Genomic DNA, 19811 nt, shown 5'->3' on the forward strand with positions numbered 1-19811 from the left:
ATTAATATATGATATTTATTTTTCCCTTTCTGACTTGACTTTACTTTGTATGACAGTCTCTAGGTCCATGCACATCTCTACAAATGACCCAATTTCGTTCCTTTTTATGGCCGAGTAATATTCCATTGTATATATGTACCACATCTTCTTTATCCATTCGTCTGTTAATGGGCATTTAGGTTGCTTCCATGACCTGGCTATTGTAAATAGTGCTACAATGAACATTGGGGTGCATGTGTCTTTTTGCATTATGGTTTTCTCTGGGTATATACCCAGTAGTGGGATTGCTGGGTCGTATGGTAGTTCCATTTTTAATTTTTTAAGGACCTTCCATACTGTTCTCCATTGTGGCTCTATCAATTTACATTCCCACCAACAGTGCAAGAGGATTCCCTTTTCTCCACACCCTCTACAGCATTTGTTGTTCGTAGATTTCATGATGATGGCCATTCTGACTGGTGTGAGGTGATACCTCTTTGTAGTTTTTTTTTTTTTTTTTTTTTTTGTGGTACGTGGGCCTCTCACTGCTGTGGCCTCTCCCGTTGCGGAGCACAGGCTCCGGACGTGCAGGCTCAGTGGCCATGGCCCATGGGCCCAGCCGCTCCGCGGCACGTGGGATCCTCCCGGACTGGGGCACGAACCCGCGTCCCCTGCATCGGCAGGCAGACTCCCAACCACTGCGCCACCAGGGAAGCCCCTCTTTGTAGTTTTGATTTACATTTCTCTAATAATTAGTGATGTTGAGCATCTTTTCATGTGCCTCTTGGCCACCTGTATGTCTTCTTTGGAGAACTGTCTGTTTAGGTCTTCTGCCCATATTTTGGTTGGGTTGTTTGTTTTTTTAATATTGAGCTGCATGAGCTGTTTATAATTTTTGGAGATTAATCCTTTGTCCATTGATTTGTTTGCAAATATTTTCCCCCAATCTGAGGGTTGTCTTTTTGTCTTCTTTATGGTTTCCTTTGCTGTACAAAAGCTTTTAAGTTTCATTAGGTCCCATTTGTTTATTTTTGTTTTTATTTCCATTACTCTAGGAGGTGGGTCAAAAAGGATCTTGCTGTGATTTATGTCAAAGAGTCTTCTTCCTATATTTTCCTCTAAGAGTTTTATAGTGTCCGGTCTTACATTTAGATCTTTAATCCATTTTGAGTTTATTTTTGTTTATGGTGTTAGGGAGTGTTGTAATTTCATTCTTTTACACGTAGCTGTCCAGTTTTCCCAGGACCACTTATTGAAGAGACTGTCTTTTCTCCATTGTGTATCCTTGCCTCCTTTGTCATAGATTAGTTGACCATAGGTGTGTGGGTTTATCTCTGGGCTTTCTCTCCTGTTCTATTGATCTATATTTCTGTTTTTATGCCACTACCATATTGTCTTGATTACTGTAGCTTTATAGTATAGTCTGAAGTCAGGGAGTCTGATTCCTCCAGCTCTGTTTCTTTCCCTCAAGATTGCTTTGGCTATCCAGGGTCTTTTGTGTCTCCATACCAATTTTAAGATTTCTTGTTCTAGTTCTGTAAAAAATGTCACTGGCAATTTGATAGGGATTTCACTGAATCTGTAGATTGCTTGGGGTAGTATAGTCATTTTCACAGTATTGATTATTAAAATCCAAGAACATGGTATATCTCTCCATCTGTTTGTGTCATCTTTGATCTCTTTCATCAGTGTCTTATAGTTTTCTGCATACAGGTCCTTTGTCTCCTTAAGTAGGTTTGTTCCTAGGTATTTTATTCTTTTTGTTGCAGTGGTGAATGGGATTGTTTCCTTAATTTCTCTTCTGATCTTTTGTTGTTAGTGTATAGGAATGCAAGAGGTTTCTGTGCATTAATATTGTATCCTGTAACTTTACCAGATTCATTGATTAGCTCTAGTAGTTTTCTGGTGGCATCTTTAGGATTCTCTATGTATAGTATCATGTCATCTGCAAACAGTGACAGTTTTACTTCTTCTTTTCCAATTTGGATTCCTTTTATTTCTTTTTCTTCTCTGATTGCCATGGCTAGGACTTCCAAAACTGTGTTGAATAATAGTGGTGAGAGTGGACATCCTTGTCTTGTTCCTGATCTTAAAGGAAATGCTTTCACTTTTTCACCATTGAGAATGATGTTTGCTGTGGGTTTGTTGTATATGGCCTTTATTATGTTGAGGTAGTTTCCCTCTATGCCCACTTTCTGGAGAGTTTTTTTCATAAATGGCTGTTGAATTTTGTCAAAAGCCTTATCTGCATCTATTGAGATGATCATATGGTTTTTCTTCTTCAGTTCGTTAATATGGTGTATCACATTCATTGATTTGCATCTATTGAAGAATCCTTGCATCCCTGGGATAAATCCCACTTGATCATGGTGTCTGATCCTTTTAATATGTTGTTGGATACTGTTTGCTAGTATTTTCTTGAGGATTTTTGTATCTATATTCATTAGTGATATTGGTATGTAATTTTGTTTTTTTGTAGTATCTTTGTCTGGTTTTGGTATCAAGGTGATGGTGGCCTCCTACAATGAGTTTGGGAGTGTTCCTTCCTCTGCAGTTTCTTGCAAGAGTTTGAGAAGGATGGGTATTAGCTCTTCTCTAAATGTTTGATAGAATTCACCTGAGAAGCCATCTGGTCCTGGACTTTTGTTTGTTGGGAGATTTTTTTTTTTTTTTTTTTTTGGCGTTACGCCAGCCTCTCACTCTTGCGGCCTCTCCTGCTGCAGAGCACAGGCTCCGGACGCGCAGGCTCAGCGGCCGTGGCTCATGGGCCCAGCCGCTCCATGGCATGTCGGATCTTCCCAGACCGGGGCACGAACCTGCGTCCCCTGCATCGGCAGGCAGACTCTCAACCACTGCGCCACCAGGGAAGCCCTGTTGGGAGATTTTTAATCACAGTTTCAATTTCATTACTTGTGATTGGTCTGTTTATATTTTCTATTTCTTCCTGGTTCAGTCTTGGAAGGTTATACCTTTCCAAGAATTTGTCCTTTTTTTCCAGGTTGTCCATTTTATTGGCATAGAGTTGCTTGTAGTAGTCTCTTAGGATGGTTTGTATTTCTGTGGTGTCTGTTGTAACTTCTCCTTTTTCATTTCTAATTTTATTGATTTGAGACCTCTGCTGCTTTTTCTTGATGAGTCTGGCTGAAGGTTTGTCAGTTTTGTCTATCTTCTCAAAGAACCAGCTTTTAGTTTTATTGATCTTTGGTATAGTTTTCTTTGTTTCTATTTCATTTATGTCTGCTCTGATCTTTATGATATCTTTCCTTCTACTAACTTTGGTTTTTGTTTGTTCTTCTTTCTCTAGTTCCTTTAGGTGTAAGGTTAGATTGTTTCTATGAGATTTTTCTTGTTTCTTGAGGTAGGGTTGTATTGCTAGAAACTTCTCTCTTAGAACTGCTTTTGCAGTATCCCATAGATTTTTTTGTTTGTTTTTGTTTTTATAAGTTTATTCATTTGTTTTTATTTTTGGCTGTGTTGGGTCTTTGTTGCTGTGTGCAGGCTTTCTCTAGTTGCAGCAAGCGGGGTCTACTCTTCGTTGCGGTGTGTGGGCTTTTCATTGTCGTGGCTTCTCTTGTTGCAGAGCATGGGCTCTAGGCACGCAGGCTTCAGTAGTTGTGGCACGCGGGCTCTAGAGCACAGGCTCAGTAGTTGTGGCGCATGGGCTTAGTTGCTCTGTGGCATGTGGGATATTCCCGGGCCAGGGATCGAACTCATATAGCTCTAAAGCTGGTGGAACCGTTATAACTCATATAGTTCAGTATTTCCCAAACCAGAATTGTGTAATATGTAAAAATATTTGTTGTAAAGTAGTTACTGCATAATGTGCCCCTTTTGAACCTACGAAACACAATATCATTTCAAGTGTTCTGGGAAGTCTTGCAGTAAAGAAACCTGTTTAAGTTACCTACATATAGTGTTTCACAAAATGTATTAGTCCTCGAAACTGTTTTTGGATGCCCAGTAGCTATTAATAAGACGTACAGCACAGTCTGGGAAATGCTCTTGTAGTTAATTTTCTTTTTATAAACTCAGAAGCTTATGCCCATAGAGGTTAAACACTGTTTTGAAGTCATCCATCCTTGGGTTATAGCTTTTGGACTTTCATCTGAATGTATATTCAAAAGTTTTAAGCAATTACAGTCCAAATGTTTAGCACTTCTTTGCTAGTCTTAAATTTGTCTGTTCCTGCTCTCTTCCCAGCCCCTACTTCTCAAATGGCTGAAAACAGAAGTCTGTTTCTTGCTAATCGAAGGCTGCTTTGAATTTAGGCACCCTCTGTGGCTGTGCTGTCTAGTACAGTAGCCATTTGTGGCCATTTAAATTTTTTGAATTGAGATATATTTCACATACAGTAAAATTCACCTATTTAAAGTATACAGGTTAGTGGGTTTTTATTGTATTCGCAAGATTGTGCAACCGTCACCACTATCTGATTCCAGAACATATTCATCACTCCAGAAAGAAGCCTGTACCCTTTAGCCGTCATTTCCCCATCCCCCTCTCCCTCTGCCTCCTGGCAACCATTAATCTTTTTGTCTTTATGAATTTGCCTGTTCTAGACACTTCATATAAATGGACTCATATGTGATTTTTTGTGTCTGCGTTCTTTAATATAATGTTTTCAAGGTTCACTATATTGTAATATGTCAGTATATCATTTTGTCTTTTTTTAAAATAACAGTTTTATAGAGATATAATTCACATACCATTTAAGTACCCATTTAAAGTGTATAATTCAGGAGTTTTTAGTATCTTCACAGATATATGCAATCATAAGTACAGTTAATTTTTAGAACATTTTCATTACCTCAAAAAGAAACCCCATACCACTGAGTTACCACCTCTTATCCTCCCAGCTGCCTATATCTAGGCAACTACTTATATAGTTTTTTGGGGTTTTTTGTTTGTTCTGGACATTTCATAGAAATGGAATCATATGCTATGTGGCCTTTTATGTCTAGATTTTTTTCACTTATCGTGCTTTCAAGGTTCATCCACGTTGTATTATGTATCAGTGCTTCATTCCTTTTTATAGCTGAATGGCTGTACTACACTTTTTTTATCCATTCCTCAGTTGATGGATTTTTGAGTTGTTTCCACATTTTGGCTATTATGAATAATGCTACCAGAACATATATTAACATGTAACGTTATAAACATTCATGTATACGTTTTTATGTAGGCATATATTTTTTCTTTCTCTTGGGTATATACCTAAGAATGGAATTGTTAGGTCACATGGCAACTATATTTAACTATTTGTGGAACTGTGAGATTGTTGTCCAAGCTGGTTATACCATTTTACATTCCCACTAGCATTGTACAAGAGTTCTAGTTTCTCCACATCCTCATCAATACTTGTTATTGACTGTCTTTTTGCTTACAGCCATCTTAGTGGGTGTGACGTGGCTTTTTTGTTGTTTTGATACGCATTTTCCTAACAACTAATGATGTTGAGTATCCTTTCATGTGTTTATTGACCATTGGTATATCTTCTTTGGAGAAATGTCTATTCACATCCTTTGCACATTTAAAAATTGGATTGTTTGTCTTTTCATTTTCTAATTGTAAGAATTCTTCATATATTTTGGATACAGGTCCCTTATCAGATATTTGATTTGCAAATACAGTCACCCACCATCAACGGGTCCCGCATCTGTGGATTCAACGAACTGCAGATCAAATTGGTAGAACCCGAGGATACGGAATCCGAGGATGCAGAACCCATGGATACTGAGGTTATATAAAATGGATATGCCATTTTATATAAAGGACTTGAGCAGTGGTGGATTTTGGTATCTGCAGGGAGTCTGGAACCAGTCCCCCAAAGATACTGAGGGATGACAGTATTGTCTTCCATCTGTGGGTTTTCTTTTCATTTTCTTGATGGTGTCCTTTGATGCACAAGTTTTTAATTTTAATGAAGTCCAACATATATATTTTTTCTTTTTCTCTGTGCTTTTGGTATTATATCTAAGAAACTATCACCTAATCCAAGGTCACAAAGATTTACTCCCGTGTTTCCTCCTAGGAGTCATAGTTTTAACTCTTACATTTAGATCTGTGGTCTGTTTTGAGTTAATTTTTGGTATGTTGTGAGGTACAGGGCCCATATGTATTCCTTTGCATGTGCATTTATTCATCTCAGCATTGATTGTTGAAAAGATTTTTCTTTCCCCATTGAATTATCTTGGCACCTTTCTTGAAAATGAATTTCCCATAAAGATATTATTTTGTTTCTGGACTCTCAGTTCTAATCCATTATCCATGTATATCCTTACCCCAGTACCACAGTCTTGATTATTGTACTTTTGTAGTTTTGAAATTTTGATGTATGTGTCCTCCAACTTTGTCCTTTTTTAAAATATATATATATATATATATATATATGTGTGTGTGTGCGCATATATATTTATTTATTTTTTGGCTGTGTTGGGTCTTAGTTGTGGCATGCAGGCTCTTTGTTGCAGCACGTGGGCTTCTTTCTAGTTGTGGCACGCGGGCTCTCTAGTTGTGGTGCGCGGGTTCAGTAGTTGCGGTGCGCAGGCTTAGTTCCTCCACCAGGGATTGGACCCGCGTTCCCTGCATTGGAATGCGTATTCTTAACCACTGGACCACAAGGGAAGTCCCCCAACTTTGTGCTTTTTCAAGATTATTTCAGCTACTCTGCATCCCTTGAATTTCCATATGAATTTTTGGATGCCTTGTTAATTTCTGCCAAAATGGCTGCTGGGATTTTGACTGGGATTGTATTGAATCTGTAGATAAACTTGGGGAGCCATCTTAATTACATTAAGTCTTCTGATCAATGAACATGGGATGGCTTTCCACTTAATTAGTTCTTTAATTTATTTTAATAATGTTTTGTAGTTTTCAGTGTCTAAGTCTTATACTTCTAATTTTAAAATGATTTCTAAGTATTTTATTCTTTTGGATACTATTGTAAATGGAGTTGATTTCTTAATTTAATTTTTGGATTGTTTATTACTATATATACAATTGACTTTGTATATTGACCTTATATGTTACTGAAATTTAAATTAATTGAAATTCAATTTAAATTTTACATTTCTACTACCTACCTTTCAAGTGCTCGATAGCCACATGTGCCTAGTGACTGCCATATTGAATTACACAGATTTGATTATTTCCACGGTTATAATTCTATTCAATGTCTACACCCTCACCCCCCCCCCCAAAAAAAAGAGTACCCCCTTTACTTTTGATTTCCCTCTGTCTGGAGACTCTTTCAACTTTTATGTTTCTTCTGATTTTTACCTCCACGTGTCCATGTTCATGTTGCTATTTTTAAAGTTTTAGATAATTCTGCTATGAGAAATGGTGACTTCACTTTCCTATACTTTTTCCCATCTTTTCAACATAACTTCTAGCAGTTTGGATTTATTGTATCCATTATATCTATGTAAATATTCACAGCTGAATCATACAGTGGACTGGTGATTTTATTTCCTTTCCTAAGCAAATTTTTTCTTTTCCTTGGGGCTAATAATTACCTCACTTCTTCGAAGGCTTAATTACTTATGTATCTATCTCTGTTTCATCTCTAAACTTTCCTCTGGATGTATAAATCTTATCTCAATATATTAAAGCATATTAGTGATCTATCAGTTGTCAAAAACTGTGAAGGGTCTGAAATTTAACCCTGTTTTCGACCTAACAGGCTAGCTAGCCACAGTTTTATGGTTGCTGTGGCAGAAGACATGAGACTCCTGTGTCAGAGACATAAGACTTTATTACTCACAGCAATAACATTAGCCAGAGTATCATTATTCCTAAAACCCCTGACTTTCAGTGTGAAAATCCTTATTTTCACTTATTATTATTCCTAAATAATATTCCTAAAACTCCTGATCTTATTCCTAAAACCCCTGATCTCAGTGTGACATGAGGAAGGCCAGGTGATATCTGCACATGCAGTGGGTTGCATTATTGGGAGGAACCCTGAATTTAGGGAACCTGAATCTTTTATGTAGGTCAGTAAAAATACCTGCCCCTTGCTCCAGAGGGAGATACTCTTTATCTTCTAAGACTGTTTTCTGTACAAACATACTTGAAAAGATAGTGAAACAAAGGCCATCAGTGCGTCTGCTCACCGCAATGTACAAAATGCAGAAGAACCACGGAGAATTGTCTCCCAATATCAGTTTTATTTCCTCCCCCAGGAAGTGTATTTCTTGGAGCCCTTGGCTGTTCTTCTCCAATATGGATTATATGAATTATTAACCCAGCCGTCATCTCAGAAATTTTCTTTGCCATTGGTCTTTGATTTTCCTTTGCCTCTTTTATGTAGATGCTATTTTCTGGATTCCATGCTTCCTCCTTTCTTGCCTTTCTGTTTTGAGGATGTACATCCTCCAGTGCTTCCTGAGAAACGGTACATGGAAAGTTTAAAAAAAAAAAAGTGTGCTGAAAATCTTATTCAACTTTCACTAGATTGATGGTTTGATTGGTAAGGAATTATAGGTTGGAAATAATTTTCTCTCAGATTGTAAAGACATTCTTCTATTTCTACATTTTCTATTAGCTTTTGGTGTTGCTTTTGAGAAGTCAGGTGCCATTTTGCTTCCTGATGTTTTTTTTTTGTATATGTTTTTTTTTTCTCTCCCTGTCTGGAGGCTTGTAGGATCATTTATTCCTCATGATGATGTTTTTTGCTATTGGTCTTTTTCCATCAGTTGTACTAAGCATTTGATGAGTACATTTAGTGGAGTCTTATATTCTTTAACTCTGAAAAATTGTGTGATGTTTCTGCTGTGTTTTCTTTTTTTGTGTTTTTATTAGTCAGATTTGGACCTCTTGGGTTGAGTTTCTAAAATTGTTTTCCCTTTTTTGTGGTTTTATATTCTTTTAAAATGTCTCTTTACTGTTTTTCACAGTGGCTGCACCAATTTACATTCCTCCTAATAGTGTACAAGGATTCCCTTTTCTCCACATCCTTGCCAACATTTGTTATTTGTGGTCTTTTTTTTTTTTTCTTTTTTTTTGGATGATAGCCATTCTGACAGATGTGAGGTGATATCTCATTGTGGTATTGATTTGCATTTCTGTGAATGATTAGTGATGTTGAGCATCTTTTCATGTGTCTGTTGACCATTTGTATATCTTCTTTGGAAAAATGTCTATTCAGGTCTTCCGCCCATTTTTAATTGGGTTTTTTCAATACTGAGTTGTATGAGCTGTTCATATATTTTGGATATTAACTCCTTATCAGTCATGTATTTGCAAATATTTTCTCCCATACTTGAAATGTGTTTAAAAAGGCAACTGAGTAAAGGAGGCATCTTTAAGTAATAAGGAAAGTGTTTTAAAACTTTTGTCTGTTTTAAAACAAATTTGATGTCAAATTTACCAGACTTATTTTTTTCCTAACCTAAAATAGATACTATTATAAAACTTGTGATCTGTCACTTTTTAGATAAGCATGTATAGTTGAATCTAAAATGACCTACTTCCAAATTCCAGAAAAGAATGATGGTATTTTATAGCTGAAAATGACGTAATAGTCTAGATTTTCCAATGTAACAAGTAGTAACTGATTTCTTGAGAGTATAAGTGAGTTATTTATGACCTGGTAAGATAGTAGCAGAGCTAGAATAAGAACCCAAATGCCCTATCTTTTCTGTTATCCTCATCATTTTCTACAAACCTCACTTTGGCTGTAGTGATAGGTTTTCCTGAAATAGCCAACCACAATCTCAGCAAATAACTTTATTTTTTGAATCTCGAAAAGATTAGTCAGTGATCTTTTGTTTTATTTCTAAAGTAACCTTCTTTTTCTCTCCACTGATACTTTAGGGGTGGAGGTGAATATCAAGTTTATCTGCCTCAGTTGTTTCCAGTTAGCATATACATAGGTTGTCTAGGTAGGTGACATAACAACTATTTTAAAGATGCCGTGTTACTGAGAGCTGAAGCCAGTATATATTAAGCTATTAAAAGTAACACTTTTAAGTGTTTTAGGATTCCTTGGCTTCAAGTGACGGAAACTCAATTTGAAAAACCTTTTTTTAACTTTTCCTCTTGGTGTTTAATACGAAAAGCAAAGCAAAAGGTCCATATTTTCCTTTTCAAGCATCAGTGAATATCAGCTTAGAATAATGTTCTTTTCCATAATGATGCTCCTTCAGGCAACAGGGAACCTTGCTAACTTGTCAGTTCCAACAATTGGTGTAAGATCATCTTCTGATCATAAGAAATCCGTGAAGCGTTCTGTTCCTTCTAGCTGAGTTTGGCGTAGACTTCCTTATTACTGAATAAATCTTGTTCAGTTTTTAAGTCTGTGGCATAGGTTTGCAGGGTCAACAAAACACTGTCCCCAAGAAGCTTTCTTCATGATGTTTTGAGTTTAGTGACACTTGTGATTGTCAGGCTGTCCTCTTCCCTTTTTTTTTTTTTTTTTTTTTTTTGCGGTACGTGGGCCCCTCACTGCTGTGGCCTCTCCCGTTGCGGAGCACAGGCTCCGAATGCGCAGGCTCAGCGGCCATGGCTCACGGGCCCAGCCGCTCTGCGGCATGTGGGATCTTCCCAGACTGGGGCACGAACCCGCATCCCCCTGCATCGGCAGGCGGACTCTCAACCACTGCGCTACCAGGGAAGCCCTGTCCTCTTCCCTTTTATCATCTCCGCATCCATCCTGGTCTTTAAACTCTCTGAACTCCTCAGCAGGCGTGCACCGTACCTTGAGTGTGGTGGTCAGTTCCTTTTCAGTCAGCACCTCCTCCTGCCCAATCACAAATAGCAAAAATGTGAATGTATTAGTTACTAACCAAGCCATGTGAAAAAGTAGGAATGGCTGGCATCAAGAACTCCAACTCTCTCATTTCTGTTTCTTTCTGCGTGTTGGCTTTGTCCTTTCAGATAGGCATACTCCGTGTCCTGTGAGATAGCCTTACATATGTTTCAGGCCTCATACATCTAAGAGGAAAGGAAAGTTCTCTCTTCTAGAATCAGTTGGAAAAAATCCAGAGATGTATCTGTATTTCTCTGGAAGAAAATCACTGTGGCCTAGAATGGGCAAAAGTATTAGAATTGGCCTAGTGTAGGTCACACCCAGGGTATGAGGTGGAGAGAAGTTTCTTTTCTCTTTTTAATAAAGATGGAGGGAATGTTAGATAAAAATGTGATCCGCTATGACACGTTAAATACAATTTTTCAGTCTTTTACATATGTCTTTATAGTTCTCTCCATCCCATATGAACTTATCTTCTAATTCCCAAGCAGATAGATGAATTTTCACTGATTACATTTTCACTTGACTTCCTATGAATGACATCTTACTTTTATCAGTAAAAATGTCTCCAGATCACATTTCGAGATAGAAAACCCTCTTGGGAAGGTTCTTAATAGCAGGCTTACATCATTTATAATTGCTACATGGTAACTTACAAATCATAGGGAGCGTTGTTTCTGATCTAAGTTCTTGCCTGTTCTTTTTTCTGGCTCTGTGTGTGGAGGAGTGGTGTGTGTGGGGATAGGGTGGGCGTGGGTAGGCATCTACCTATTGATACTTTGGGTCTTTTAAGCCTCTACCCACTGAAAAATTTTAGAGAATTCCACCTATAGTTTCTCTCATTTGTAGAATCTACACAGAGATCCCAAATTCGTACCTTGCTTGATCTGAAAGAATTAACCTTTTTCATCTGTTAAGTTAGAACAGTATATAGCTTATATTCTTTTTTTTTTTTTTTTTTTTGCGGTACGCGGGCCTCTCACTGTTGTGGCCTCTCCCGTTGCGGAGCACAAGCTCCGGACGCGCAGGCTCAGCGGCCATGGCGCACAGGCCCAGCCGCTCCGCGGCATGTGGGATCTTCCCGGACCGGGGCACGAACCCGTGTCCCCTGCATCGGCAGGTGGACTCTTCAACCACTGCGCCACCACGGAAGCCCGCTTATATTCTTAATATAGAATATGTAGTATATTTATATATACTGACACTCTATATATACAGTACATGTACTGGTACATACAGATTTAGGTATTTAGAAATTGAAGCGATTTTACACTTAAGACACTTGTAAGTTTTCTATTCAGTTGCTATATCTTGTGTTAGGATTTTAAGAAAACTCTTTTTTTTTTTTTTTTTTTTTTTTTTTGCGGTACGCGGGCCTCTCAGTGTTGTGGCCTCTCCCGTTGCGGAGCACAGGCTCCGGACGCGCAGGCTCAGCGGCCATGGCTCACGGGCCCAGCCGCTCCGCGGCATGTGGGATCTTCCTGGACCGGGGCACGAACCCGTGTCCCCTGCATCGGCAGGCGGACTCTCAACCACTGCGCCACCAGGGAAGCCCAGGATTTTAAGAAAACTTTTAAATGATTTAAAAATGGTTTGTATTGCCATGTAAAGTCATGAATGACAAAGGTTCTGATTTGTAAGAAGATAAAGAATGCTTTAAACACAAGGTGCAGTTTTGGGTGGAGAGGATTTTTTCACTTAGAGTTTTGAGAAGCTGGAAAGGGGAAGTGGGATATGATGAGGGGAAACAAATTTAGTTGTTTTTAGGTTAGGACAGTTGAGGAGCTGCAAATGTGAGGGGAGAAGAATTAGAACACTGTAGGTGATGGAGGACAGAGATGGTAAGCACAGAGAGGTATGGACAGGCCAAAGTAGCAGTTCAGCAAGAGGAGTATAAAGGAGAATTTAGGTACTAGGGATGAGCTGATTCAGAATAACAAATTGCCTGGGGATCAGTAGAATTGGGTTCATTATATGGGCTAGGTAAGAAACAACAGATGATGAGCCCACCATGCAGAAAAGGAAGTTTGCTTGGCAAACTAGAGACTGGGCCAGCATTTAAGGGCATGACTCCAAGATCAGGATACTTCTGAGTTGAAAATGTTGACCCAACACAGGGATTAAATAGGATCCTTGTTAGTCTCTTTTGCCTCTTGTTGCTGATACCATGTATGAAACCAGGAAGGACCAAAATCAGGGTAATTACTTTCAAGTATGATCTATACTTTGTTATTCAGGAATAATACATTTCTTAGGAGAAGTGTGGCTCAGCATGAGCACCATCTCTAAAGGTGCAGCTGGTGACTGTCAGTCACCTGGGCTCCCTAAAGCATGGTCTCTTGAAGGGAGGTCAGAACATGTGTCTCTGTGGCCACCACAGCAACCTTTGCTAACTAATTAATTTTCCAATCTGTTAGAGAAGTTCCAGAGAAGACTCTTACTGGCTTAACTTGAATCAGTGTCCTCTAAATCAGACAGTGTCCAAAGGATTGGTGTACTTTAGGTAAGCTTGGGTCTTGTGTCCATACCTGTGGCATGGGTAAGGTGGAGGGAGAATGTGAGTCAACTGCCACGAACTAAATTTGCCACATGAATGTGGAATTCTTTAACCAGAAAAAACAGTAATAGATGCTGAACAAGAAAGAGATAATACTATCTTTAATACTGCTTTCCTGTACTGAGTTATTTTTTGTTCGTTTGTTTTGGCCAGGAGACAGTGTAGAAGATGACTATAAAGGAAAACAGAATGAAAACTCTAAAGCAAACAGAAAGGCAGAGCCTGTTGTGTTTTTGTTTGTGTTTGGCTGTGTTGGGTCTTTGTTGCTGCACGCAGGCTTTCTCTGGTTGCGGCGAGCGGGGGCTACTCTTGGTTGCAGTGTGCGGGCTTCTCATTGCAGTGACTTCTCTTGTTGTGGAGCATGGTCTCTAGGCACGTGGGCTTCAGTAGTTGCAGCACACGGGCTCAGAAGTTGCGGCACGCGGGCCCTAGAGTGCATAGGCTTCAGTAGTTGAGGTGCATGGGCTCGGTAGTTGGGGCGTGCAGGCTCTCCGGCAGGTGGGCTTCAGTAGTTGTGGTGCGCAGGATCAGTAGTTGTGGTGCACGGGCTTAGTTGCTCCGCAGCATGTGGGATCTTCCCGGACCAGGGATCAAACCCGTGTCCTCTGCATTGGCAGGTGGATTCTTAACCACTGCGCCACCAGGGAAGTCCCGTAAACAGTTTTTTTTGTTTGTTTGTTTTTTTGTGGTACGTGGGCCTCTCACTGCTGTGGCCTCTCCCGTTGCGGAGCACAGGCTCTGGATGCGCAGGCTCAGCGGCCATAGCTCATGGGCCCAGCCGCTCTGCGGCACGTGGGCTCCTCCCGGACTGGGGCACGAACCCGTGTACCCTGCATCGGCAGGCGGACTCTCAACGACTGCGCCACCAGGGAAGCGCCATAAACAGTTTTTAATACTAAATATCTTATGATATAGTTGTGCCAAATTTATGTAACTCTTTCCCTGTTGTTGGACATTTATATGGTTTCTAATTATTTGTGTAAGAGGATATTAAATGAGACTTTATTTTGTTGTCTTGGTGTTATAGTTCAGGCTCCAAAGTTGAGGACAATATTTAACAATTACCTCTGTATTTTAATAAGGCTGTTATGTTACTCTTATAGGACCTGCTGAGAGATGAGACTGCTTTTCACCCCCTTATTCTCTGTATATCCATTAATATACATATACATAGGTATATATATCCATTCATTTACATATGTGTATGTAAACGAATAAAGATTTCTTATAAGAGGGTGGTAGAAATGCTGTGCTTCTCCCTCATATCCACATATATCAGGAGAGATTTATGAAAATCAGTCATAGAAATTGGGGTTGTCTACTAAAAAGGAGGATTGAGATTTCATCCCCAGTTTGAGGTTTGCTAATCTGTAGAAATGTTTGAGCTGTGCACAGGGAGCGAGATCTGAGTAGATCCTGACTGAACTGGGCATGATATGGGAGTAAGCATGAAAATTGTTGCCTGACTTTTCTTTTTTTCCTTTCGCTGCATTGGGTCTTCGTTGCAGTGAGCAGGCTCTACTCTTAGCTGCGGTGCGCGGGCTTCTCACTGCGGTGGCTTCTCTCGTTGTGGAGCACGGGCTCTAGGCGCGCGGGCTTCAGTAGTTGTGGCACGCGGGCTCTAGAGTGCAGGCTCGGTAGTTGTGGTGCACGGGCTTAGTTGCTCTGCAGCATGTGGGATCTTCCCGGACCAGGGCTCGAACCCATGTCCCCTGCATTGGCAGGTGGATTCTTAACCACTGCGCCACCAGGGAAGCCCTGCCTGACTTTTCTTGAGAAAATTCTGAAGGTTAAATCCTACTGGAATGGAGCAAAGAGAGAAAGCTGTATTGGGAGGACCTAGTACTTCTAGAGTTTGGAGGTGCAAAAATACTGATTTTTTTTTTCCTCTATGGGCTAAATAAGTAGAACAGAAGGTAGCTGGGATAGAACTGTCTTATAAGAATGTTGGTTATAGGGCTTTTATTTTAGATCAGTTTTAGTTTTACAGAAAAAATGGAATACAGAGTGTTCTCATATACCCCTAAACCCCTACGCCCAGTTGCCCCTTTTATTAACATCCTGCACTAGTGTGGTACATTATCAAAGCTGAACCAATATTGTAATTATTAACTAAAGTCTGTAGTTTACATTAGGGTTTGCTTTCGGTGTTTCACATTCTATGATTTTTGACAAATGTATAGGGACATGTACCCACCATTACAGTATTATACAGAATAGTTTCACCGCCCTAAAAATCTCCTGGGTTCCACCTATTTATCCCTCCCGTCCCTTTCCACAAACTCCTGGCAACCACTGATCTTTTTTCCTGTCTCCATAATTTTGCCTTTTTCAGAATGTCATATAGTTAAACTCATACAGTATGTAGCCTTTTCAGATTGGCTTCTTTCACTTAGTAATATACATTTATTATTCCTCCATGTCTTTTCATGGCTTGATAGCTCATTTCTTTTTAGTGCTAAATAGTATTCAGTTGTTTGATGTACCACTGTTTATTTCTCCATTCACCTACTCAAGGACATCTTGGTTGCTTTTAAGTTCTGGCAATTATGAATAAAGCTTCTATAAATATCTATATATAGGTTTTTGTGTGGACATAAGTTTCCAGCTCTTTTAGGAAAATACCAAGTGCTGGATCATACAATAAGAGTATCCTTGTGCAAAATTTGTATAAACATAAATTTTCAGCTCATTTGAGTAAATACTGAGGAGCATGGTTACTGCATCATATGATAAGAGTGTATTTAGTTTTGTAATAAACTGCCAGTCTGTCTTCCAAAGTGGCTGTACCATTCTGCATTCGCACCAGCAGTGAGTGAGAGTTCTTCTTCCACTTCCTCTCCAGCATCTGGTGTTGTCAGTGTTTTGGATTTTAGCTGTTCTAACAGGTGTGTAGTGGTATCTTGTTGTTTTAGTTTGCAATTCCTTCATGACATATAATGTTGAATCTTTTCATATGCTTATTTGCCATCTGTATATCTTCTTTGGTGAGGTATCTGTTCAGATCTGTTGCCCATTAAAAAATTTGTTTTCTTACTGTTGAGTTTTAAGAGTTCCATGCGTAGTTTGGATGCTGGTTCTTTATCAAATATGTTTTGTAGATATTTTAAACCAGTTTGTGGCTCGTCTTTTCAATATAACTGTCGTTTACAGAGTTGGTTTTAAATTTTCTGTCTTAAATTTGTGTATTTAAATTTACGTTTGTTACCCTGTTGGGTGTAGGGTTTTGATTTGCTTGTCTATATTTTGAAGCTTTATTATATTATTTAAAAACTTTTATAATATAGCAGTTTTGGAGATCGTAGTTGTCCTTCCTGACCATTGCTTTATATTTAAAAGATTTTCTACATCTGGAGATCAGATAACATAAAAAGGTCTATCATTTATTGAGCTCTTCTATTGTGCCAAGTTCTGTGCTAAATTCTTGGCATACATGATCTCGTTTAATCCTCCCTGTTTTTTCTGAGATAAAGATGTCTTTTTTTTTTTTTAAGTAAGATAGAATTGAGAATGGTCCTTTTTTTTTAAATAAATTTATTTATTTATTTATGGCTGCATTAGGTCTTCGTTGCTGAGTGCGGGCTTTCTCTAGTTGCAGTGAGCGGGGGCTACTCTTTGTTGCGGTGTGTGAGCTTCTCATTGTGGTGGCTTCTCTGGTTGCGGAGCAGAGACTCTAGGCATGTGGGCTTCAGTAGTTGTGGCACGTGGGCTCAGTAGTTGTGGCTTGCGGGCTCTAGAGCACAGGCTCAGTAGTTGTGGCACGCGGGCTCTAGAGCACAGGCTCTGTAGTTGTGGCTCACGGGCTTAGTTGCTTCGCGGCATGTGGGATCTTCCTGGACCAGGGCTCGAACCCGTGTCCCCTGAATTGGCAGGCAGATTCTTAACCACTGCGCCACCAGGGAAGCCTTGAGATAAATATGTCTTATCTTCATGTCTTTCTTTTTTTTTTTTCTTCTCTCTTTATATCCACAAATCTCTCTGCCCTCTTCATTTTTATATATTGCCCTGCCTCATACTTCAGAGATTAAAGCTACTAGCCTAAATCTTCATCTTCCCAGATTAAAATCTATAAACCTTTTTTTTTTTTTTTTTTTTTGCGGTACGCGGGCTTCTCACTGTTGTGGCCTCTCCCGTTGCGGAGCACAGGCTCCGGACACGCAGGCTCAGCGGCCATGGCTCATGGGCCCAGCCGCTCCGCGGCATGTGGAATCTTCCTGGACCGGGGCACGTACCCGTGTCCCCTGCATCGGCAGGCGGACTCTCAACCACTGTGCCACCAGGGAAGCCCTATAAACCTTTTAACTGCAGCAACTTTCTCCTTTTTCTTTTTTGCAAAGACGACAGTTTCTAAAAGAACTGTTCTCCTCCAATCAAAGACTAGTCTCTCCATTTGAGCTCTCCCCTTCTCAAATATTTTGTTCCTTTCCTTAAACCCTTTTGCCTCTTCCACCTTTCCTGTCTCATTAGATTGTTTATCTCAGCATGTAAAACTGCTCTGGTATTTCCCACCTTAAAATAAACCTTTCTTTAACACTATATTCTCTTCTAGCTCGTTCCATTTCTTTAATTTGCTGTATGGCCAAACATTTTACAAAGAGTTGTCTATATATGCTTTCTTCAATTCTTTTTAATTTCAAAAAAATATTTTTAATCTGTAGAATGAAAGCTCCCAAACATGGAAAAGGTAATGGAACGTAAAAACCCCGGATGGACATGCTAGGCCCAAGTGTATAGTGAAGAGAGGACAGTTTCACGAGGTGAATTCCCGGAGAACGTGGGATAAAGAGTGAGGGAGGTTACTCAACCACCGACACCTGTGGGAGCATCAGACTGAAATCCACAAGGCCACCCTCTCCACCCAGGAGAGGTCTGCCACCCGCCACCTCCTCCACTCAGTACTCATGCTGGTATGTGCTTAGTCATCTGGCATACAGGAGACACTCAATACAAGTCGGGTGTTGTAGGATTTCAGAATGAAAGAGAAATCATGAAGCAGTTGTAAATACCAACAGGACCTGTTCAAGTGAGAATTAGAAACAGTTTGCCCTAGGGGCAGCATTTTTTTGTGCCAGAGTCAGCATGGGCCTTATGGGAGTGGGGAGGATGGGCCTTATGGGAGTGGGGAGGATGGACCTCTAAACTATGCCCTTGGAAAGGCTCCAGAAGGATGTCCTCAGGTGGTGAGAGCCGGCATTGGCACTTGAAGGAAGAAGGCGATTGTCAGACTGGTCCTCCTTCCAGGCACCTCTTCTCCCTCTGGCCCCCTTCCCCGGACCCTGCCCCACAACATACACACATTCAGCTCCTCTTCTTCCTTGGGCTGTCCCATTACCATCACCATGTTCCTCAAGGGCAGGTCCTCCTGCCGGAGCAGGAATTCAGGGCCTCCAGCTAGCTCCAGATACCCATGACCAGATTCTACTGAAGCTCAAGCTGTATTACCCACAACTCCCCACCATGTGCTCTCTGCTTCACCTGGTTTTTGCTCCTCCCAGGAGACCTGATTCCGTGGTTCCTTGGCTGGGCAAACTGTGTACGTCCTGTCTCACCCTAGACATCTATGCATCCAGATCAGACTCATCTTTCCAAGGCAAGCACAGATGATCCGCTTGGGGGAAGATCATCCGTATTCCTCTGGGGACAGGAGTCCATGTTGATCTGTCCTCTGGTTTGAGGTACTCAAACTTAGTTCTTCCTGCACCTGACAGTCTGTCCCCTGAGGTGTCACTTGTCAAGGTCATTGATGAGCACCATGTTGGATCCATGTCTTTGTTCTCATCTTGTTTTTCTGCTCAGCAGCTTTCAACTCAGCTGAAGGAAAACATTCCCCTGAATATTTTCCTCTCTTAAGTCCCTGATTACACATTCCCCAGGCTTTCCTTCTACCTCACTGGCTGCTCCTTTGTTCTCCCTTTGCTGGCTTCTCTTTAGGAGAGTCGTTCCTTGAAATGTTGGCATGCCCCAGGGATGAATTCTCAGATTTGCGTTTATACTCCTCAGGTATCCTCTTCTAGGTTCATGCTGTAAGTACCATCTATACACCAATGACAAGTGTTTATTTCCCACGCTGACCTCTCTCCTGAGCTTTGGACTCCTACATCCAGCTTTCCCCTTGGTAGTTCCTGTTGTACATCTAAGTGGCATCTCTAATGAACCACGGCTCTGTGGACCTTAGGGCTGCTTTCCCAGCATCCATCTCAATTCTTAAAATTCATTCTGATCTGATTTCTACACTACTGCTCAGCTAAAAATACTTTTTAAAAATTCATCAAGCAATTCCATATTGCCACAGCTGTTTACTGGATACTTTTCTGACCTCATCTTTCTTCTTAGTAGCATGACCATGTTGTCCTCTTAAAACAGTCCTTTCTCTTGATTTCTGCAGTCTCCTGGCACGTTCAGTATTACTTTTCCTTTCATAAGAGTATTTGGCATTCATCGCATGTGCTTCTCTTTCTTCGTCTTCCAAAGCAAGGTAACCACAAAGCAAATTTAAAACGATGCAGGTATGCTCTTTAAAACTTT

General features: G+C 40.2%; 1 protein-coding gene across 14 annotated transcripts in view; it reads left to right on the forward strand.

Annotated features, from left to right (window-relative positions):
* The window catches only part of ABI2 (abl interactor 2), a 103368-nt gene that overhangs the window by 6048 nt on the left and 77509 nt on the right, over positions 1 to 19811 (forward strand). For 5 of the 14 annotated variants that reach the window (XM_079923683.1, XM_079923689.1, XM_079923692.1 and 2 more), the window contains exon 2: positions 5577 to 5717. The exons of 7 other annotated variants lie outside the window; for them this stretch is intronic. In XM_079923683.1, the coding sequence (XP_079779809.1) occupies positions 5577 to 5717 (141 nt within the window). Of the gene's footprint in view, positions 1 to 5576; positions 5718 to 16741; positions 18194 to 18781; positions 18962 to 19811 lie in introns of those variants that run through there. 2 more of the 14 variants (XM_079923684.1, XM_079923694.1) reach the window with 2 other exon arrangements.

The sequence above is a fragment of the Stenella coeruleoalba genome, assembly GCF_951394435.1.
Source record: "Stenella coeruleoalba genome assembly, chromosome: 6".
Lineage (NCBI taxonomy): Eukaryota > Metazoa > Chordata > Mammalia > Artiodactyla > Delphinidae > Stenella > Stenella coeruleoalba.